General features: G+C 43.9%; 2 protein-coding genes across 3 annotated transcripts; both read left to right on the top strand.

The window, feature by feature from the left end:
• Positions 1-1,204: 1,204 nt before the first annotated feature.
• phf12b (PHD finger protein 12b) lies at positions 1,205-11,840 on the top strand. The gene is made up of 16 exons (XM_012824030.3): positions 1,205-1,521; positions 1,858-1,981; positions 2,574-2,752; positions 4,928-5,000; positions 5,919-6,363; positions 6,542-6,662; positions 6,967-7,099; positions 7,360-7,521; positions 7,698-7,850; positions 8,021-8,675; positions 9,075-9,143; positions 9,304-9,486; positions 9,773-9,871; positions 9,985-10,067; positions 10,232-10,370; positions 10,690-11,840. Exons 2-16 carry the CDS (start codon positions 1,916-1,918, stop codon positions 11,067-11,069), a joined length of 2,940 nt encoding a protein of 979 aa, XP_012679484.1. The 5' UTR covers positions 1,205-1,521; positions 1,858-1,915; the 3' UTR covers positions 11,070-11,840.
• A 2,427-nt stretch (positions 11,841-14,267) lies between these two features.
• LOC105897200 (dehydrogenase/reductase SDR family member 13-like) lies at positions 14,268-16,473 on the top strand. Of its 2 annotated transcripts, XM_031573608.2 has the most exons (6): positions 14,311-14,354; positions 14,447-14,501; positions 14,695-14,813; positions 14,912-15,035; positions 15,246-15,572; positions 15,812-16,473. In XM_031573608.2, exons 3-6 carry the CDS (start codon positions 14,727-14,729, stop codon positions 16,069-16,071), a joined length of 798 nt encoding a protein of 265 aa, XP_031429468.1. In that variant the 5' UTR covers positions 14,311-14,354; positions 14,447-14,501; positions 14,695-14,726; the 3' UTR covers positions 16,072-16,473. The 2 variants fall into 2 exon arrangements, with proteins under 2 accessions (XP_012679557.1, XP_031429468.1); XM_012824103.3 differs by having other exon boundaries at positions 14,268-14,501.
• The last annotated feature ends 7,609 nt before the right edge of the window (positions 16,474-24,082 follow it).

The following is a 24,082-nucleotide window of genomic DNA, read 5'->3' as shown; positions in this document are numbered from 1 at the left end:
GACGAAAAGGTTCTTTCGGGCGAGGTATGTATAACCCTTCAAGTTACGTTGGCTAAATGTTGTTTGAATCGCCTATGGGTAAAGTCAAGCCGGTCAATAGAAATAATGGCCGCCGGAGTTTTATAGAGTGACCAGACTCCGCGACGAAGTTTTGGCATCTTTTTCACATGCAGATGTCATGTGCTGTTGTAAACAATGCAACTAGTGGAGGCGGCAAGGTGCTCAGTGTTGCCAGATTGGAAGTGTCATTTGGAGGATACATATCGCACATCTGGCAACACTGAGAAGGCGGTCGAACAATGACAGTTCTCTCTACAGTCAGAGCCTGCGCAAGAAGGTGGCATGTAGGGAGATACCCTTTCAAAAACTTGTAAGGGCGTAATAACTAGTTTGTGAAAGACCCAGAGAAACACAAATATCCGACGAGGCAAAATCCAGGACGATTTTGGAATCCCTGCTGGACGCATTTTTTGGGTCTCGAAAAGAGGAGATGTCCGGGTAAAAGAGGACGTCTGGTCACTACGTTATAAGGACTTCGGTTAGGCCGAGTGGCCAGTGCCTGGTGCGCAATTCACTTGCTATTTCTTAAAGGGCTAACGACCAGATTTAAATGGTGAACTGTCAAAACTAGCGGCTGTGTTGTAATTTTACCAACAGTTCCCACTGTAACACTCTCTGCTTGGATGGAAAAACATTCCTCTCATTTGACGCCCAAACCGCGGGAGCTGTAGACTCGGGAAACGCCATTGAACTTGACAAGCCAGAGGGGGAGCTCTTTGATATCCATGGCTGGGAAATTACGATGCTACATCAAGCACTTTCCATTCCAAGAGTAGCCTCTTACCGTTCTCCCTCTCATAGTGGCATTAATTGCATCGGTTTATCCCTGTTTTACAAAGAATACCTACAAGGCTCAGCTTCCCTTCCAAAAAGTCGTTCTGAAGACGGAAAAAAGCGGTAAAATGAATTTGACACACATAATTACCGTCTCCGTTTTCATAGCTGTTTTGAGCATGCGCGTGCAAGTAGCGCAGGCGCCAGCCTTTTTTTTAAAAAGAACATGAGAAAATTCCCAATAAATAATTCTTGAAAATAACTTTTAAATAATGTTTAATATATCATAGTGTAGGTTTAATTTCTTTCCTCATTTCTTTCCATATATCAAACACTGTGCCCGACTTCCACAACCCAATGCGCATGCTCACACGTCACTTCGTTCGCGTTTGCGCCAACTCAATTGAGGGAATGTTAGCTTAGCTGTGCTAGGAAGCAATGATGGTTGCCTTTTCATAACAATACTTCAGATTTTGCAACGGCCGGCGAATAACATGTTTGCGCTTTTTAACAGTCAGATGAACAAAGGGAACACTTTTGCTGCATAATACTGGAATCTGTTTATCGACGACAATGGAAGCAAGCTGTTTTGTTAATTTTACTAGCATCCTTACCAGCTGCTTTTGCAGGAGCAGAGAGAAGAATCACATAGGCTAGGCCGCATAAACAATAACTATTTCGAACGTGGTAAGTTAAGCCTATTTAAAGCTCGGCGTTAAAGGAACACTTGCAGTAAATACACATTTGATGGTCCTCTGACATTATGGTTTGCTGTATTTCGTTGTTATGTTACCTCTCTTGCTAACCAACAGCAAGTACCCTTAACGTTGTATTTGCTAGTCGAAATGGGTCGCTAGCTAAATAGCTAGCTAGCTAGCACCACTAACCTTGGCTAGCATAGCCAGCATTATTTTCTTCTTCTCTCTACATTTATGAAAACATCTTCAAAAAGGCTTGTCACATTCGTGTATCAACCAACTTGCAAATTGCTGTTGTGTAAAAGAGAGTGTCATACTCTCTTAGACTGTGAGACCTAAGGATTCTTACCAGCGGGAGCCTTGATTGTGCTAACGTTTGATGAATGTGGGACAAAATGGAGACCCCGAGGATTGTGTACGATTTGGATACGTCTGGGGGTCTAATGGAGGTGAGGCAAGATGGCATACAAGCTATGTTTTATTCTGATACTCTCAATGTACAGTGAGCAGACCCAGTTAAAACAGATACTTGCTAAATAACCATCAAAACCAGTTGCTCGAAGTAGCTATGCTACATAGTCTTACCAGTGAACACTCTCAAAAGTACCGTGTAGAGCTGAGCAGTTTTGCAATAATTAACTTCTCTGGCACAGCAATTATTTGTAGCCAATGTACTGAGAAGTTATGCAAAGGCCTAAGCAAATCCAGTAAACCTTAATGTATAGTACATTCAGTACATTGTCGGTGTCATTAGGTAACTTGACGCTGATTCAACACTCAAACTTGGCACACTAGCGGAGACAGTTGCGAGTCTAGCTAGCCTCCAACTTTAATATGTTCTTAGCTCTACAGATAAATATGAAATAGAAACTAATCGCATGCTATGCAATCGAACACTAGCTATCTGTATTGCTGTTGTGGTACAACATGACTTTTGGATGTAACACTTTGTTTGCTTTCTTAATTTAAAGCCAAATCGCAAACGACGCATGCCTGGTTTTAGTGAACCTGTAGTTAATTTCTAAACGTATCCACTTCCAGCAAATACAAACGCTGCTTGCACCACCAAAGTCTGAGGATGGAGAAATGAAGCGAAAGCCTGAAAGGGAAGCCCGGAGAAGCGGGAGAGCTACTAACCACGATTCCTGTGATAGTTGCCGTGAAGGAGGCGATCTGCTGTGTTGTGATCACTGTCCTGCCGCCTTTCATTTGCAGTGCTGGTAAGTTGGTAGTTTGAATTCCTTACTGTGGGTAAGTGTGTGCGTGAACTCCATAGCTTTCTCGTTTTCCAAAGCAAATGTTTCACACACTTATATACTATACATGCTAATATTGACCAATCAACAGAGAATAACGCTTTGGATATAGCTGTCAGGGGTGTTTGGGCCGCATTAGTGTTAGAGCAACCGTCAGTCCACCTTATTTGTCCACAGAACATGCACAGAGGTTTTTTTTTTTTTAAACAAACAAGCTAATTTTGTTGGGGTTACGCCCCCCCCCCCCCCCCAACGTCAGTATTATAAACTTCAGCTCACAGTTCATTCAGTGAGACAGCAGGGCGCAATATCGTCTTGAAGCTGGGCATGTCCCATTAGCTCGGTGCTCGATTTATAATGTATGTGTAATGATGGTAAAGAGTAAGTTCAAATTTGAGTCAGCCTTGTGGTTTGTTTGTGTTCGTCTGTTTACAATATGGCGACCCCCTAAGATTTGTTTTTAGCCTGGCACCATTCATCTGTCATTCTGTCAAGTCAGCCGTCTAATGCACATGTCACTTGGCGTTGTGATGAGAATTGAGGCTACCAGTCTTCAAGATTTTCCATCAGCTGCCACATAATCCCCAGCAACCATACTCTGTATATAACAACCTCAGAATGATAAGATTATGCACCATGTGAAGTGCTGTGTGATGTTAAACTGCAGTTTATTGCATAATGATATTCTGGGGCCCAAGCTTAATATGTGAGTAGACACATACTAATACATATATTTGATCACAAGCCTAATTTCAGACAAAAAAAACCCCACATTTACCAGTATTTACATCCAAGGCAGCACTTTTTAATTTGCAATTTGGATTATTGGCATTTACTTGTATTTTCTCAGAATGTATCACATACTTGAAAAAAACCTACACTCCCTTCATTAAAGCCTCCCCTCATCACTCTTTAATGTTGTCAATGGTCCATACTGGTAGGTCATTAAAACTTTCTTATTACAGAATACCCTTGCTCAGCATGAGCCTAAAAGCCTAGTTACTCGTTCTTTGTTATGATGATGATGGTGGTCCTGTCATTGGATATTCTGTGGCTATGTTCAAAGCTCCCCACTAGAGGGAGACAGGACACGATAGTTGCACTAATGTGTTTGGTCTTTGTGTTTCCATTCAGATGGTTTTCAACAACAAAAAAAAAATGCTGCTTGACAGACTGTTCTCATAATGTGGAACATACAGAGATTGAGCACAGATACCAGAACTCTGAGCACACATGAAGACATAAATGTCATTTAACACTGCGAATCACACAATATATACACAGTATAGCATAGACATAAGACAGATGTAAGACACTAAGCCACATAAGACAGTGTCACTCAGAAGAGGAGCCTTCTCTCTCGGCACAGAGGGGAGTTATTATACAGGGATATTGCTGTGGGTAGGAATGACTTCATGTAACAGTCCTTATTACAGTGAATGTGAAGGCGCCTCTGACTGAAAACACTATGCTGTCTGACCACCTTGCAGTATACTTAGATTATGAGCACTTATAATGCTTTGAGCACTTAAAACACAGACTATTTTAGAGTTTTTTTAGTAAATCCACCACTTTCTCATATAAAACAGAGTGACTGAGAGCAGATGATTTAACATCATCTGTAGTAGGGGTGTGCAACATATCTTTTTATCTTCCGATTTGAATTTCTAGATCAAACTTTTAGGCTACTATGCGTTTTCCCTGGTATGTTCACCGTACTTTAGATCTTTTTAAACGCCTTTCTAAATATGGATTATTAGAAATATGGAAATACAGCTTTGTTGTAGTATTTCATATGTCATTCCTATCAATATCGGATTTAATTTAATTGTTAGTCTGTGAATCAGAACCAAATCAAATCGGGGCATCTGTGCCAATACCCAGCCCTAATCTGTCAGACAGCTATACCTGAACTGGGAGGAAAAATCTGAGGATTTTACCATAGAATGCTGAGGCTTAGTGCCTTAGAGCCGATTACATTTATTTATGTTAATACTTAGCGTTTCCGTTTCCCTGCATGAAAATCTAAATTACGTCATTTAAGGGATGGTTGTCAACAGTTTTGTACTTGGATTCTGAATTGGTTGAAATAGTTGACTAATAGTAATGTGCCTGATATTTTTCTTAATTTGGTAACAGCAATCCTCCACTGAGTGAGGAAATGTTACCTCCAGGAGACTGGATGTGTCATCGCTGTAATGTTCGCAAGAAGGTAAGAAGGATTTCTGTAATGTTCTACTAACGTGTTTATTTGTTTGCCATAGTGTACTTCAGTGTACCATACTGCTCTCTCTTGAGTTATAACTTACTGACGATCTGATGCCCATCTAGACACATGGGCTACGATTCAGGGACGATACATTTGAATGCATTGCGATTCATGCAATTCTCAACATGGAGAGGTGTGTAATATTAGCCTTTGTCCCCAGTTAACAGATACGTTGGCACACAGGCTATAACGTTTGATGCAGCCTAAGAAGCTAACATTAGCTGCTTTTATGTAACATTACCTGCTGTTGTAAGTGGTAGATGGTGACGGCTGAACTGAAGATATGGCTTCATCTAATATACTGCAATAAACTCGTTCACTACACATACACATTTTGAGTCCATGTTCGTTTTGAGCAGCACACATCAGTTTTCAAGTCGGGATCAGTACCATGAATCAAATAGTGGTATCTGTTTTTGATAATGCTACTGTTGCCTACCATTGTTGCAAATTCCACTGAAGACAAGGTAGTGTCCATTGTAGTATATTTCAGTGGCACAGGGCTAACTTAGCTCGCGTAAAAGCTCAATCAAAATTATTTTGAAATTAACATGACTTGTAATGTCAGGTCTTCCTCAGCAGCTTAGTTTATAGTCTACTAAAGTAGAATTGGCAGCAAAGCTTCAGTCAACCAATTTGTAACTTTAGGATCGGCCCATCAAGAGGTTCATGGTACATTTAAATCGATCCAGGGGTTTGCGCACCGATGTAGTCACATCTTTAACATTAAAATTGCTTTCTAATTTGTATCTGTGAATTGTTACAGCCCTAGTAATTATTCTGTAAGTTGAGCTTGTTTGTCTCAAACCGTGTGTGTGTGTGTGTGTGTGTGTGTGTGTGTGTGTGTGTGTGTGTGTGAAGAAGCGCGAGCAGAAGGCTGAGCCGGTGAACGGCCTGCTGGAGCGCCAGCTCTCCAAGCGCTCGTCCTCCCCTGCAACCGAGCTGGACCTGAGCGCTGGGACGGGCCCCACGCTGCGTCTGGACGGGCTGCCCCCCGTGCCTGGCGGCGGCAGCGGGAGCCTGCGTGTGGCTGTGGCGCAGGTCCGGCTTATGGAGCGCCGGACGAGCAGCCGGCCGGGCACCCCGACATCCAATGCCTCCACGGACACCCCCACTCCCTCGGAGCCCAACGACGCAGACGAGGACATGCTGGACCCCGAGGAGGATGCGCAGGGCTCGGAGACGGACGGGACCACGGCGCCCCAACTGAAGCGGCCCTTCGAGCTGCTTATCGCTGCCGCCATGGAGCAGAACCCCACGCAGTTCCAGCTGCCTAACGAGCTCACGTGCACGACTGCGTTGCCAGGTGAGCACAGTAGCATCACCCGTCACTCTCAAAACACTGTTCCCTGTGGTGTGCAGGAGCGACCATCAGTCCTCACTGCACTGTAGAAAATGCAAGCGTTCCTTAGCGCAGATATATGTAATTGTAATTGAATGTTCTTAATGCATCTGGTTAATGTCAAAATGCCGTGCTCCTCCAGGAAGCAGCAAGCGGAGACGAAAAGAAGAGATGACCGGGAAGAATGTAAAAAGGCTGCAGCATGAGCTGGATCACAATGGGCTGGTCCCACTGCCAGTGAGGGTGTGTTACTCCTGTAGCAGGTATGAAGTCCTGACTAGACGGTGGTAAAAGGAAAACTGATCAAGAAAAAGTGTGATAGAAATAAAGTCACTTGAGGGTTTCAGCATTTCAGATACTGTGAGAGCAACATTTCTTATAGGCTTGATAGTGTTGCATATTGCTATTTGCATGAATCCACCTAATTTTGCATATGGTCCATATTTGTTCATCAGTATCAGTTCACCTGGCAAATATATGCCATATTTGATTATGATTAACATGTGATTCACAGATCCAGTAATCAGCGTGTATTTAAAAGCATGTTTTCCTCTGACGTTTTGTCAGGAGCTGCAGGGTTGCTCCATTGGTCCAGTGTGATTACTGCCCCCTGCTGTTCCACATGGACTGTCTGGATCCGCCTCTCACTGCCATGCCAACCGGGAGATGGATGTGTCCAAACCACATAGAGAACGAGGTGGTAAGTCTCCCGCAATCATCATTTGAAAGGCTTAGCATCCTGAAGTATAAAAGGGGAAATATTCCAGAATTAAACAATATAGAACCTCTTGTGACAAACCAACTTTACCAGCATACTTCCATTTACTATGTTTACTTATATATTACTGGTAAAATCTTTCTCTGAATTAAGACCCTCTCCCTGGATGGTACATTTTTTGTTGAATATGAGGATCTGTTTATGTTCAGTGAGTGAGCTTAGAACATGTTTGTCTTCCTCAGCTGAACGAGAGGAGCGCGACCTACAGCAATCGCTGCCAGCTCTTTGACCAGTTCCAAGACCGCATTTCCCAGCATGCTGTCAAGGTCGACTTCTTGCGGCTAGTCCACAGACAAAACCCCCCCAACCGCAAAGGCCCTCATTACAGCGCGAAAACCCTCAAGGTACAGCTATCGTTGCCACAGGTTCCTCTGTGCTCATGAACAAATCTTTAACTTAATCCTTCTGAGTTGAAAAAGTCAGTATAGGGTATGAAGTTTAATTCATTCATTCATTCATTCTTTCTTTCTTTCTTTCTTTCTTTCTTTCTTTCTTTTCCTTTAATTTAACTCCATTCCAGGTCCCAGACTCCATTAAGAGTCAGTACCAGTGCCCCCCTCACCTGCCAGAACCTTCTGGAGTCCGACAAGGGGAACTTATCTGTCACGGCGTTCCTGAGAAGGAGCGCCAGTCACCCCCTCAGTATTCAGCCAATGAGGCCGAGCAACAAGAGGTGGGCACACCTAGCCACCACCTGCAGTTGGCATAGTAACAATAATACCCAAAGCTGGTCGTCCTGAAGTTGATTATTGTTTGCTCTCATTGTCTGTCTGTTTTATTTTGTACTGTGTGGAAGTGTCCAGTTTGTAGTGTCATTCTAACTGTTGTGTTTTTGTGGTGCAGTGGCTTCGTGGTGTCATTGCGCTCCAGTGCAGTGTCATGAGACATTTATCTGCCAAGCAGATGTCACCCTCAAACCGGGACTCCAAGCAGAGCCAGCAGGCTGATGTCAAGCCTTGTGTGGAGGCCAAAGAGCTCAGCTCCCAGAGCCCCACCCACAGGACCCTTTCACCCAGCCCCTTCTCCAAGCCCTGCAGCACTCGTGTTGGCCCCCAGGGGGCTCCAGTCCTCCATAATCCCCAGGCCCCTTCGGAACAACTGGACCGGTGCAGCATCTCCAGCGAGAAACCCTGCCATGACTGCAGGCCCCTAAATGGCCTGCTTGAGGGCCGGCTGAAGGTCAACGGCCCCGTGGTGCACGAGGGGGGTTTGGAGGACCACAAGCCCAACATACCGCAGAGCCCCCACGTGCCTGAGCCATCGCTTACCAACCACATAAGGACGGAGAAGAGCAGTGCCCTCCTAAGCCCTGGTGCCCAGAAGGAGGGTCCCTGCCCGCTTGCGCCACTGTGCGCCAGCTCAGCCTCAGGTGGCGCAGCAGCCAGTTTGAGCAGTGGCACCGTTACATCCTCCGTGGTGGACACGCGGACCCTCGCCCCACCCAGAGCCGCTCAGGGGTCGGCCGCTGACAGGCTCGCTCCCCCTCTACCTCCCTCAGGCATGGGACCTCTTTCCTTAAACCAATCGCAGTCAAAGCCAGGGCAGAGGGGGGATTTTATCGCTGGTTTGAAGTTGTGATCAGTCACTGTTTTCAAATCCATTCAAATGGGCAGCCACATTTACCACTAATTTGTTTCTCTCAAAAACAACAACTTGCTTTTTCAGTGCACATACTAGTGAACCCCCACCAAGCAAACCCCAACAAAGAAGTGGCTGACTCTTTAATAATATTAAAAAGACATAAACTAGGGGGAAATGTATCTTGAGAATGTATTTACCTACATTCAGATAGACTGTTATCAGTATATGGAACTAAAACCGTAGGAATGTGATTTTGACTGCAGTGTGTTTCCGTTTCATGTAAATTGAAATTCATTTTTTAAATTCTGACCTTCAGGTGGGAAGGTGTCTCCTGAGATGGCAGCTCTGTCCAGCTGCTTGAAAGGAGTGATTGAAGGAAAAGCAGGTGAGGCTCGCTCCGCTTTTGGGAGTGCTGTTGGTTGTGAGCAGACGTAAACTTCAACCAGGATGCACCCAAGCTGTTTATCATGTTTTCCATTGGTGTGCACTTAGTATTATTGTGCAAATGTATTGTTGTGCTTATTGCAAATGCTTTTTGCCGACAGACATTGAACTGAGCAAGCTGGACAAGGACACGATCCGGATGCTGGCGTGGCAGAGGATCCAGCAGCTCTTTCCCCGGAAAGCCCCCCAGCTTCCCACCACCTGCGGGAGCCACTCTACCGTCACTGCCTCTCCCTCTGCCCCTGCCCCCGCGCCCGCCCCCGCTCCCACGCCACTCGCAGAAGGTAAGGCACCAGCACTGACACGCTGCCGCTATCAGTCTCATACCCAGTGTGGCCAGAGAGACAATGTATATAGGGCCTGACAGGACACAATCAGTCCAGTGTCTCAAGTGTTTGCTCCAAGAAGGGGATTTGAAGTGAGGATGTCTCAAAGATGACATATGTTTTAAAAAAATGTTTTATAGTGTTAGTACATTCTATAAACTACATATATGTCTGTGTATATGTATGTGATGAAGGTCTGTGTTATTGTGACGTAACATATGTCCCATCTGTGCTCTGATTACAGCACAAAAGAAAGAGGTTCAGGCGAGGGCTGTGTTTTATCCTCTGCTGGGTAAAGGGGAGGTCGTAAGCATGCGTTATAGGACCTTGTACATAGGAACTGGTAAGGCTGACTGGAAGAAACAGAAATGACATTCAGGCATATAACCAGTGTTTTTGTGTACATTTGTGGGTATATTAGTGGCTAATATTGCCATCCTGCCTTCTACCCTCCAGGTGCTGAAATGGACGTGTGCCTTACCAAATATGGTCATTGTAATTATGTTTCAGGCAAACATGCCTGTATTTTTTATGATGAGGTAAGCACCTCCCCTCCCAACACACACCCACACACATACTCAAAGTGCCTGTAAAGTAGAACAAAGTTTGTAGACCCCAAGAAACTAAACAGTTTGTTGATTGGCTTGAATTGCATTACAGTATCAAGTGTCCACTCTCTAACTCTGGGTGTTTGGCTCCTCAGAACACAAAGCATTATGAGCTGCTGAACTACAGCGAGCATGGGACCACCGTGGACAACGTCCTCTACTCTTGCGACTTCTCTGAGAAGGTGGCTCCCACGACACCTAGCAGCATCGTCTCCAAAGTGCAGAGTGTCACCCGTGAGTAGCCCCCATGAACTCGTAGGACTGTGACACAGTGATCAAAGTCAGTTGATAGCTATTTAATACATTCATGGTGTATGCCATTTATACATTATATACAGTTTAACTTGTGCTTAAATGGTTTTAGGGATATTGGCCCCTTTTTTCTATATATTATATATATAAAAATGCTCAGCATTTATATATTGAATTTCAGATTAATCTGTTCCACCTTTTAGGAATTCTTGCAATGCAGTTTCATGATCAGCCATCTTCACATTGGATTCTATCATGCATTATGGCTGTGTGGTCATTGGTTCACTATGCTTCCCCACAGGACGTTGTAAGAAGAGGAAAACGGAGCAGGGGGCTGCAGTGGAGGGCTTTCTGCCAGCAGGGGGCGTGATGAACAGCCAGTGCCAGGGGGAGTCCCGGCACCAGTGCAACTGCAAGGCCAGCAGCTCCAGCCTGATCGGAGGCAGCGGGGCCGGCTGGGAGGGCACGGCGCTCCTGCACCACGGCAGCTGTGTCAAGCTGGGCTGCCTGCAGTTCATCTTCAGCATCGCCGAGTTCGCCGCCAAGCAACCCAAGGAGGAGAAGGTGGTGGAGGAGGAAGAGGCCAAAGCCCGCCCCGTCCAGGAGTCCGGAGAGCTGGCCGACGGCCAGGCTCCAACGCCACACCAAGTGCCCGTTCTGCGCTCTAACTCGGTGCCCTAGCCCTGGCTGCCCGCCACAGCGACACCCAAGGGAAGCTCACGAAGCCAATTTATATAGGGAAAACGAAATGACGTTCATTTTATGACATTCATACGTTCATATGAATTCAAGGTATTTTGAGGTCTCACGAGCCGTTTATTTTGCACATTGTTTTTTATTTTCTCCCTCTCTTTTTGTTTTTGTTTAGTTAAATGCAAATCAAATAATGCAAAGGCCGTTAAAACCATCTTTTGAAATGGTGTTCTCTTCCTGTTTGGAAGCTTATCACCTGAACTTCAAACATCGAGTATCATATTGTCCTCTTTGTGCCAGTACAGGATGTTTTGATATGCATTCTCTTTCAATCAGCTCATTTAATCCCATTTTATTTTATGATGGTAAAGTATAGGCATACCTTCTTCTGCTACTTTTGCACTGCAGGTAGCTGTATTATCTTGCACACACATGCACACAAGTGTATGTTGGAGAACTGTATGTGATGTACATACAATACATTTCAGTTTTCTGTGATCGAGGCATAGGATACCTTGTACATACGTTGTATAGTTTCAATTTGACAGTACTTCTTGAGTTTTAAGTTCTCTTTGTGTATAAAACTTTGTGGTAAAACATGTCTTTATGTCCTGTCACTTCTGTAATAGCTTGTGTAAATAGACACATCGTTTTAGATCTCGTTTTAAAATTTCTTGCATTTCTGTACATGGAAAAAAAAGGTTTTTGCCTGTATTATAACAATGTAAATACATAAAGATTTTTAAGTACAAAGCAAAATATTGTCTGTGTTCTAATGTGCATAACTGCAAGCACGTTTGTTGTGTGTATGTAATAAGTACATACCTTTGTGAAGTCATGCAAGTATAAAGAAAACCGCTAATGTAATGTCTATATTATCTTCAGGCACGGGTTTGTATATCCAGGAGTTCTGGCCTTACAATGCCTCTCGTGTTGTAAGGGTAACATACATTTTGACACATTGCAATGTACCACATTTGGCATTTGGTTTGAAAGGTCGAAGGCAAGAATGCATGTGTCCTCTGTTTTAACCTAATGAGTGAAACAAATCAGCTTGAGTCTGTTAACTAATAGGCGTCAGATATTTCACAAAATATGCAGGAAGCAAAGCAAAACCACATAATTTTCTCTGTAATCAGTAGACAGGCTAAACACACGCACAAGTTGTCATACTGCACTCTGTTCTGGACGGCAAGATTCATCCTCAAGGTAGGAACACTGACACTGGAAACCGAGTGTAAGAAGAAGGGCTGGTGAGTTTGGCTTGTGGCAGATGACAGTGGAAGCCACTCTGTCAAAGGTGCATTTTATAACTAATCTGGGGTGAAAAGCGTGTGCTGGTTTTCTCTGTGTACATTGTACGTCATCTGTGCGTCTCCTCCCGCATATAGCGTACTACCTTCCATTGAGTGGACTGTGAAACTGATGTTGATAGATATCAGTTACTATCTTTTTGTTTTTACTTTAACTGGTAAAGGATCTGCAGTTGGTCACACTTGTTGAGCTTAAATTTGGGTGTAAAGTGTGCCTTAAACCATAACTTTCTAGTTTTAAACTAGCGCTGGGTTATTTTTCAGTTGCACCACTGCTGGTTAATTTACATGGTAGTCAGTAGCCCCTAAATCCAAATATTCTCGCACCGAATAACGTTTTTACCATGGACAAGCAATCGATATCCTTTTCTGATATTACCAGAACCACCTCGACTCATCCTTTGCTTGTTGATAGGAAAGACTTTTGAATACTGTATGCACATCTGGCATGCAGTCTCAGTAACGTTCTCCTACAGTGGTTGCTTAGTTGTTTAGGATGAAAAAAAAATCTATTGAGTTAGGAACAGTTTAGTCCAGGCAAAGTAGTGTTTTACAACAGACTAATTGTAAAATATTTTTTTTCAGCATAGATCATTTCTATGAGGTGTCCAGAACAACATACTAAAAGTCCTAACAAATCCTAGTTGAGGAAATATGTTTAATTCTCATCAATCTGAGATGTGTGCTAATAATGCATGGCAAAAATACACCTCAAAAATTAAATTTTTTTCTTTACTCCTATCAAAATAAAACTTTACACAATGAAAGTACCCATGAAAAGTAAAACATTTTGTATTACAAGTTTCTTTGAAAATGAATTTTAATATGCAAATGAGCTATACACTAATCGAATATGCCCAAAATACACCCACATAGGCTTAATTTTTTCCTTTACTCCTACCACAATAAAACTTTACATAGTAAAAGTATACATGAAAAGTAACTTTTTTTGTATTACAAGTTTCTCTTGAAATGAATTTGAATATGCACATGCGTCACACTTATTGAATATGTCCTAATTGCATAGGCAGAAACACCATACCCCTGGCAGGTACTACCAAGCCAGGCAGTTTTCAGGTTAGAGGCCAGTCTAAAAGCAGCATTGCCATCTCCCATTGGCAGTAGGATGATTGGATGAAGATTGGGCCGATGTATTTGTCATACATATGAATGGTGTTTCTGCCTATGGACATATTCAATAAGTGTGGAGCTCATGTGCATATTCAAATTAATTTCAAAAGAAACTTGTAATACAAAAATGTTTACTTTTCATGTGTACTTTCATTGTGTAAAGTTTCATTTTGATACGAGTAAAGGAAAAAATTACATTTTTGAGGTGTATTTTTGCCATGCATTATTAGCACACATCTCAGATTGATGAGAATTAAACATATTTCCTCAACTAGGATTTCTTAGGACTTTTAGTATGTTGTTCTGGACACCTCATAGAAATGATCTATGCTGAAAAAAAAAGTATTTTACAATTAATTCTATTTCTGGCTCCAAAATGGGTAGTACACACTGGCTTTGTCTGATCTAGAATCAGTAGCATATGTTACATTTTTCTTATCTACCTTCATGCTCTATTTTGTTTTGTAAATGTTATGAAGACTTTAATACATACAACATAAACTCTTTAATATAGATGCTTGTAAATGTGCAAAGGTTAAAACTAGTATTCTGTGTAAAAAGACATTGCATATGCACATGTAACAATCTGAGCCAGATTTAAAAAAAAGAGTTGTTTGAAAAACTGGACCCTGACAGATGATTATTGGTGTGTGACATTATATAACATAAATACCGGTCTTTAAACCACTGTAGCGACATCTTGTGGACATCAATATAGTCCCGGAAGTGTAAGACGTCGGCATGAAAACCATAGACAGTACAAATATAGAATTTACGAACTCAATAGATCTGAGGCGGGTTAGACAAGCTTGACTAATATTTTGCAAGGGTGACTGCAACTTTTACATTATGTCAGTTTTCTTAGCTATTTTGTCAGGTGGAGTCGTAATGTACTTATTGCTGTATTACACAATGTTCAAGGGGTCCCGATGCAGAAGCAATGCTGTGTTGAAAGGGAAAACGGCTATTGTGACTGGTAAGATGGCTAATTGTTTGCTAATAGATTTTACGTGGACTGTTACCATGCTCGACCACCGTTTCCCTTGACTTGTCAAGTTTCCAGTTTCTGTAGATGCAATCCCTCACATTTAAATAATTATTCGCGTTAACGACATGTACGCATGAATTGTCAACTATTCACGTCTGAAAACAAATAAAACGTAATTTAGGCAGCAATACAGGCATTGGAAAAAGCACAGCCATGGATCTAGCCAAGAGGGGTGCACGTGTCATTCTAGCTTGTCGCAACAAACAAAAAGCAGAAGCTGCTGTTTACGACATCAGGAGGGTAAATATATATATTTGTAATACATAAATAAATAAATAAATAGAGTCAAGGTTTGCAGAATCACCTTAGCAACCTAACTTTCATCTTCTCGAATCCAGGAGAGTGGAAACAGTGAAGTTCTGTACATGCAGTTGGACTTGGGGAGCCTCAAGTCAGTGAGATCCTTTGCCGAGACTTTTCTGAAGACAGAGCCTCGACTAGACCTACTCATCAACAACGCAGGTGTGAAGTTTGTTTGTGTTTTGGGGGGGGGGTCATGTTGTGTGGTGGATGTTATGTTTGTATGGAGTTACAGTTTGTCATTTCTTTCAGCTATGACAATCATGGTGTGAATTCAGATTGAATTGTTACCTGCTGCTAACTTTAACAAAGAAAATCTAGGGACAGGTGGGAAGACACATGCTAATTTCCTCTCAACCCTTTTGCACAAAGGCCTCATGGGGACGGGTCAAACGGAGGATGGGTTTGGGTTGGCCTTTGGGGTCAATCATCTAGGTCACTTCCTGTTGACCTACCTGCTCTTGGAGCGCCTGAAGCAGAGCGGGCAGAGTCGCGTGGTGAACGTGTCGGCTCTGCTCCACCGCCTGGGCACCGTCGACTTTGCCACCCTGAGTGCCCATAAGGACCTGGTGACGGGGCAGTCCAGCTGGCACGGCTTCATGGCCTACTGCCACAGCAAGCTGTGCAACGTCCTCTTCACCCGCGAACTGGCCAACCGCTTGGAGGGCACCAGTGTCACCTGCTATAGCCTTCACCCAGGTGAGTTGCTGTCATAGTCATTTTGGTTGACTTCCTCAACAGACCACTTCATCCAGGGTGATTCACATTAGAATGACTTTCGTTGTTTTGTACAATTACCACTACCTTGTCGTAAAGAATAGCATGGTTTGCCAGCTTAATGCTTTTACCAGTTTTTTTTTTTTTTTTTCCTTTTTCACCCACCTAAAACATCCTTGTATCAGTGCCATTTCATTTCCAGTTGTTTGTCTGCCACTCAGGGGTAATCAACACAGAGTTCTGCCGCAACATGAGCCTGTGGCTCAGGCTGCTCTTGATGCCTATCTTCAGGCTCCTGTTCCTGGACCCAGAGGCTGGCGCCCAGACCACCCTGCACTGCGCTCTCCAGGAAGGTATTGAGCTGTTCAGCGGGCGCTACTTCTCCTCGTGTTCCTTACAGGGAGTAAGCTCTAAGGCGCGGGATGACGGTCTGGCTAAGAAGCTGTGGGAAGTCAGTGAGCGGCTATGTGGTCTACCTTGAGCAAGAGCTTAAGGAATGGAGCTCCTGAAATATGTGCAGCACTGTTTTCGGATTTCCAATGTTATTTGCATTTAAGACTTAACGACTGTTTGTTTTTGTCTTTTTACTTGCAACAAGCCTTATCAAACTGACATGGAAATCACTGATCTTATTACAGATCAAGAAATAAGACATTTTCATAAGCTATATAATCTTAATTTCCCCTCGACTGTTATTCCCTTAGCTAATAAGCGAATGTTAAAAACACTAAATGCTGACTCCTTCAGCTCAAATCAGAAAACAATGTCAGTACCATTAAGGGGCATTATGTACATAGTGTTAGCACTCAGGTGAAACCCCTTTGTTCTCTTCTCTATGCAATTATGTTTTTTTGTTAGCCAAAATAAATATTTATTAATAAGACATTTCCTCTCTGCCATTTTACCATGTTACTGATTGACTTGCTTTCAAAGAGCAAAGTCACTACTTTTGCTTTTCAGACGCACTGTAGTGCAGTGTGTGTGTGCCTGGGTGTTCTTGCGTGTCAGAAAAATCAATTAAGCATTTGTGTGCATTCCGTTGTGGAGATGCACTTAGAATGACTTACGGCTGTTGCATACTCGTGATGAATCAGCAGAACTCCGTAGGCTGGCAACCGTCTCGAAGTGCACTGATCTTGAAAGGCCAGTTGTGTTCAAAATTAATGTTATCATCAACACAATCGTTGCAGAAGACTGTTCCATCTGTAAATCTGTTTCCCCTCGTTACGCTGCAGCTCTTTACTAACATATATGAATTGATAGAGAAGCAGCATCAGATAAGAGCAGTGTAATGTGTCTGCTTTAGTGAATGTCTGTGCTTTTGTACGTTTTTATTATATAGTTGGAAAGCGCATTAAAAAGCACAGCTTGTAAATCCTGAAGTGATGCAAAAGACGTATCTACTTCCAACAGTGGAGGGCAGTAGCGTGCCATCAAACATATTCTAGTCCCACTCTGGCTTTTTTCAAAAGAGGAGACTAACAACAAGGACCACAAGACCTTAACCTTACTGACCTTATGAGGCTGTCCCCTTAAAAAATATATATATGTTGGTCGCACCAGACAACTTCACACATTAAGGTCAGCATTCCAGGGTTTCACCTATTAAGATATTACAAAGTGTAATTGCAAAGCATTGGCTTCTTTCCATCCTATTTTCGTCCTTTGTCTTTTGTTCCAGTGCTGTCAGTGTGAGTAGCTTGTTATGTGAGTGACTTGCTGGAGCAGGAGTCAGTGATAACATTATGGTCTGCACTGCTCTGCCCATCTGTAATAAACATGACCCCTTTGATATGGTGCGGGATTTTCATTAAACTACTGTTTATCAGCCAGTCCCATCACAATTAGAAATAGCTCTCAGATTTGCATTGTTTGTTTGAAATGGCAAAACAATGGGAAGTGTAATGATTTTTCTTGCGTACCAGTGCATAAATACACATACATTATAAAAAGCATAAACAAATGTACATACATGTCCAAGAAATTCCAGTTTCCTCTAAATGCATAAATACATTTTTAGAAAATAACAATTCAGCAGTTTGATGTAGATTATGAAATCTATTTCTATTGTAGGCATACTTCCTCCCTGTAGAGCCTTTACTACAAGTGGATCACTTCGTGAGCGAACCGTATATGCAAGGGTTCTTAAGATCCCCACTTCCGACCGATCCCTGATTCAAACTGCTGGTTAAATGGCAAAGTGCACCTTTACAAATGGGAATCCAATGGAGTGTCAGGGTGTCATTTATCTTGAATTAATGTCTTCAGCAAGTGCCTCTTGTTCATGTGATCTTTGATTGCACCTGGCAAGTGGTATAGAGACCGGGACAGTCATTATATGTTTGCAACGAGTATTAAGTAAGGGGTCTGTGTTCAACAACCTCCATTCAACGCTATTGTACTGTCCTATTGAATCTCCTACCTCCACCTCTTCCACCGCTCTATCTGATCCTGTCTGAAGAATCAACACATCGATGGCCGATTCAAGGTGTTTACTCTGGCCACACTCCTGCGCACTCCTGCATAGTACTTAACCACTGGATTAGCGCGTCAATTAGCAATCACTGCATGCAAGGGTCCTGATTGATCGAGTATGCTAATTTTTGGATTGTATTGGGCGCCTGGAGTTGGTGTGTGCTCTGTAATGGCTTGTGTTTGGGGGGTGGTGAAGGCCCAATAAGCGTTGGGCGGAGACAGTGCTGTCGTTCTGGATGTTGTGTCAAGGCAACACGGAACGCTGCGGTTCCCTCAGCAACTGTGGAAGGAGGGGACTGGGAGAGGGAGTTGCGAGAGAGCGCCGTCTTGACATGCATGGTTGTAAATATGCCCACATGCGTGTGGCTGCCTTGAGGGGATGCGCTGCTGTTATTTGTATGTCCAATGTCATGCCACAGCGCAATATCAGATACAAAGCCTCCCCACTAATGTGCTGTTGTTTTATGTTCCCTCATCCCACAGAATGATTAATCACCTCAGCGATCACTCTGCTATCGTCTTGAGGAGGCCTCGTCTGGTTGCGAGGTGTGTGTTTGTGTATGTGTGGCTGTTAGGGGTGTGAGGAGCAGGTGCTTTGGAAGTTCCACTTCCAGGTCGGCGTCAGTTGGGAAAAATGCTCTGTGAAGCCAGATTGGCGTGGCACATAAGGTGTGAAGACGGGGGTGTTTTTATCCAAACGCTCTCTCACGCCGGGCCACAACACCCACCCCCCCCATCCCCCCCCCTCCTCGCCATCTTCACCCTTTCCTTCTTTTTATGAGCTCCCTCTCAAAAGACCTGCCGTGGAAGGCAGTAAATAGAATCATCCTTTGGGGTCATGTTATTTCCACAGGTGCAATTAACGTCCCCATCTGCTAATCTCTGATTAACGATGTTTACAAATATGCTACAACTTGTAGGAGAGTGGCAGAAAAGCTGCTTACACCTCTCTCTCTCTCTCTCTCTCTCTCTTTCTCTCCTGTTTTCACAAACACCCCCCTCCACACACATTCTCACTGTTCTCGCTTTTGCCAACGAGGCCAGCACCAGACACATCGACTCCGCTGAGAATTCTCTATTGTTCCATTACTAATTGGAGTCCATTTGAGCTTGAATCATAATTGAAGCGCAGGAGAAAGGTTGCTTAAAATGGACAGTGGACTGATGGTGTAGACAAACAGTGAATTCATAGAAAAGGGTATTTTCTTCCCCATCTGTGTTCCCCTCTTATCTCAACTCCCTTACAGACAGACGAGGGGGGGGGGGGGTAAGGATAATGGTCACACATTTGACTGGTGATGGAAGTGATGAAACTAGAATATCGCACAATTTTTTACAAAATGTTGCAGAAGACAAGTGGTATGTGTTTCCAACATAAACATTTGTATGCAGCAGTATAGAAACGCTGGACTAGTGCTTTATAGTATGTATACATTGGGGAGACAACGTGCCTATATGAGAGATCTGCATTTTCTTTCTATTTTTAATCATTTTAATAGACCAGGTTTACGAGATCTCAGGCTGCCAAAATCTGTTATAAAAGTGGCAGTTATTATCTTATTTTAATTACCCATGTGCCTTTCTTGACAAAATCTTGAGACAGGAGAGTAACAAAAACAGACCAAATTGTTTCAGATAGGCTTCAGGAACACGCATTCAATTACACGTTGGAGGTAAATGAACCAGTTTTCCCGTTTTTTTGTAATTTGCTCTAATCTAATGAGGAAGCATGCCTTGCTGTGCACAGCGTCTAAAGCATGCTGTTGGGGAGGTTTTTGCTGTTAATGCTATCAATTAAGCAGAAACTGCAACATTCTGCAATTGTTTCACTAATTGCCAATTAGCTACCCAAGAAAAGTGTGGTCTTTTGTTTTATAGCTGTGATTTACTAGGCAACCAAGGGTATTTACTCAATCAAAAAACATCAAGGTTATTACTATGGTGATGTTCCTTTGCCTTTAAATAGGGTTTCTAGCTGTGCAGATTTAATAGAGGAAAGTTATGGCATAGCGGCCCCACTGTGGAGAACCGTGCTCTGTGCTATGTCAGAATTTGAGTGGAAATGTTCTGGCATACATAGTGTCTCATGGCAATTACTGACAAAGTAGCACTGCGGCAGAAGGTACTAGACATAGAAATGCAGGAGAAAGGCTATCTCGGTGTGGAGAATTATCAATATTTATTTCACATTGACAATATTCTTTCATTTTTGTGGTGTAAATATTCTTTCAGTTTACGAAATAAAGAAATATGATGATTATTTTTATTTTAACTGAATACTGATGTCCCTGGTCTTTAGTTTTCATTTGTCATGGATAAAGTGTGAAGTTCAGTGCTAGCTAGGTCACTGAGTGAATAACTAGCCGCCTCTAAAACTTATTTTCAACTCAGGGTAACTATTTACCACTTTAGAAGATGGCATTGAATCCCAGGAATGATTTATGATCACAACAGAAGAGATTTTACTTGGACAACAGGAACATACCTACATGAACGTGAAATAGGTAGAGACTTGGTACGTTCAAGGCACTTGTTTAACTCTCAAGAACATTTCTGTTACGAAAACACTCCTGTCATCATTTTCTCTGACCTTTGCCCCTCCATGTGTTTGCAGAGAGAGTAATAAACAGCTGAACAGAAATGGACTCTGGGAATTATTTTCCTCTTGCCTCAATCACATTGTCCGAACAGATAGCTTTCTTGAAAGTGTCTACTAAAGGGCAGATTGCCTTGTTTGTTATAGACAATGAAAGAATTTCAATTACTCACAGCAACTTTCTCTGTAGACGGAGACACAAGCATTGACACGAGAAGGGGACAAAGGTGATGTAAAGGTCCCATTGGCAGCTCAAGGTTCTGTTTTTGTCTGAATTCTTTGGGAAATTGGTAGAGAAATATCAAGGATTCATGATATTGATTGGACGCTAATTGCACCCCTTTGGTTGTTGAGCTGAAGGAAAACTACCTTCCTGGCAGACCAGTTCCAGATGAAATCACCCATGCAATTAGTGGCATTCTATTCACCAGCAATAGACTAGGATCCCTTTGGTGACACTTTTTTCCTGGGTTTTGAATGAACAGCAGTCAAATGGGCCCGTTTGCCTTGTGATTTTCCGTTCACTCTTTACCAATGTAACGGTTGTAAAGACAATACCATGATGCCTCTAGTACCAACAAGACTCTAGAGTGTGGGGATCATTGCTTTGAAAAGGCATCTTTGCACACAGCCATCTCCAAGGACTGGGCCTGTTAATTAATGAGAATGGTTAACTAACTCCTCTTGGCTCTGACAATAGGAGGAGTATGCCAAAGCAACAAATACAAACAGATGTGCCACGTCGTCGAGTGAAAAAAAAAAAAAAAAAGAAGACTCAACATCGATTCCTCCTCAATTCGCCACTTCTGGAAACAGACAACAGATCATGCCTTTTAATATGTGCATGTCTTGTCATGCCCCCCTCTCTTCCTCTCTGTCTCTCTTTCTACCTTAATCAGTTCTGATCGCAGCAGATGCCGCTGTGCACTCTCGCTACCTAGCGCGACACATGGTTTTCTGCTCGGGCTGCTTGGCCCAAGAACACATGGGCGTACGGGGGGTGCTGGGCGTAAGGGGGGCGCTGGGCGTACGGGGGGGCGCTGGGCGTCAGCCCGGCACGTCTGATGGGTTTGGCTCATCAGATGAAGCCTCCTTGAGCGCACGTGGCAGAGGGCTGCGGCGTGCGCCTTTTAATGCGGGTCCCAGCTGAGCGGCGGAGGTCCATTCTGCCCGCTCTTGCCCCGTCCTGCATCTGGAGCGGTGCCCCTCCAGGTTCGCCTCTAATTGGATCCGCCGGTGACCTGGGCTCTTCAGATCCCCGCCGGTTCTGGAGGGGTTGGCGGGGGGGCTGAAGGAGTCTGGCAGGCTCGGCACCTGATGCGCTCCTTCACGATGCCCACTCTCCTCCTGTGGCAGAGGGGTACAGTCCTCGGCTCGAGAGCTTGTTTGTGTGCACCGCTGCCGCTTGTTCAAATGAGGTCCTGAAGGAGGGGGGCAATATTGTATGTCAGAATTCTAAATGCAGGGCACAGGTGTACGTCTGGGTCGACTAACTGTCTGATTTGGGACAATTATTTGGTACAAAAAAGGAAGTTAGGATGTTCTATCCATTTTACGTTCAGACTGGACTTAGCTGCAGATAGTATATTCAACAAGTGTGGTGGACAGAGAGACAAACAAACACACACATACACACACACATCCATACACACTCACTCCCACCACCTTAGTGGCCAACTGCTGGACAGCAAAGCAGGACAGGACACGAGTCATCAATATTGGTTGCTGGCTATATTGATCAGCTTTATTGATCAGGATGGGCAGTGGGGCAATGGGAAAGGGGGGCCTGCTGATCCTCATCCAAGCGATTGTTTAGGGTCACTGACAAATTCAATTGCCTATCAGGGACCGATCATGGGAACAAACGGCTGATGTCAATACGGGGGCCGTGCCCTGTGGTAGCTGTCACTCAGCATTACTCCTGGTCGGGGTGTGTGAGCTTGGGCACGGTCAGTAGGCCAGCGGAGGGCAGAGACCTCACCCAGGCTCCCGGCCCCTGATGGAAAACAAGCATCTGTTCTTCAGAGCGTACTGTCCTTGTGCATTTCTTACAACTCCCATCCCATCCATTGCCCTTTTCCTTTGTTTGCCCTGACTATTGCTTCTCTGAGCGCCAAGCTAGTTTATATGTTTAGGGTTAGCCTTTTGCTGACGGCGGCAGTGTTTGTTGACTTGGCTGCCTGCTCCTGTTCATTGAGTGGAAAGCGTGTGAAAAGAGGAAAAAAAAAAAAAAAAACCTGGCCTTGCATATTAATGCCTTTGGTGGGATATGTTAATATGGAGAGGTGGACTTGAGCAGGCTGTTGAGCAGGGGGGATGTGGTGGTGGTGGTGGTGGTGGTGGTGGTGATGATGGGTTTCCCACTGGCTTTATCCCACATGGGTTCCGCTCCAGTGGCACATGCCGCATGGCCAACGATGCAGGCGCGAGGGTCCGCCCGGCTTCACCCAGCAGGAGGCCCACAGAGGCGGAAAAGAAGGAGACAAGCGCCACGGCGGCAAAGTGTGAGGGCCCCTCTGCTGGGGAGGTCCGTTTTATCCAGCGACACTTCTGTAATGGGCTTTTTGTGTGATGTGGTAGCTCTTTGGACCATGTGTGTATGTGAGCGTTTGTGTGTGTGTGTGTGTGTGTGTGTGTGTGTGTGAGAGAGAGAGTCTGGCGGTTGTTGTCCGGCCGCACGTTTTCCTCTTGACTGGGCTGTTAAGCAGAGGTTAAACACAGACACATGACCAGCTGGGGAGACTGTCCTGCTTCCCCTGGCTGCTCGGGGTGTCAGACAGGCAGGATGCAGAGGTCTCTGAATTAAAAGTGTGGCTCCAGGCACTTCATTAACTAATTATGGAAAACAGACTACCCCCTCAAAACACACACACACAACCTAAAAACACCCTCCCCACCTACAAACACACACACACTCCCTCCACAGTCACACACCCCTGTTTTGTGGTTTTGATAAGGCTCTTACACTTGTCAACAAACGCGTATTTAATTAGGGTTGATTGTTGTTAGCGTGTTCAATAGTTATTAATTAGGAGTGGGAGGGGCCCTTGACTTGATTGCATGCCTGGAGCTGTGACATCTTGTGCTGTTTCACACTCTGGCGTGACACAGATATGAACCGTGAGGGGAAAAAATGGGGGGAGGGCAAAGAGGAGACACGTAACGGGAGGAAAACAGTCATTTTCAAGGACTAGATATTTCGTTGTCAGTTCTTCGAGTGAACGTAAACAAATCACGACAGACTCTTATCCTGAGAAATATGCATGTGATTTAAAGTAGCAATATTGAAAAAAATAAATATATATATATTTTTTTTTTTTGCTGTGCTATTGACAGGATACCACAGCAAGAGAATAAGGTTGGTATGTGACAAGTTTTCACAACTATATTTCACCATCATCTCTTTTGTTTCCTGTCGACA

Source organism: Clupea harengus, chromosome 9 (genome assembly GCF_900700415.2).
Source record: "Clupea harengus chromosome 9, Ch_v2.0.2, whole genome shotgun sequence".
Lineage (NCBI taxonomy): Eukaryota > Metazoa > Chordata > Actinopteri > Clupeiformes > Clupeidae > Clupea > Clupea harengus.
The sequence above is the reverse complement of the archived record's forward strand: the minus strand, read 5'-3'. Positions and strand labels throughout refer to the sequence as shown.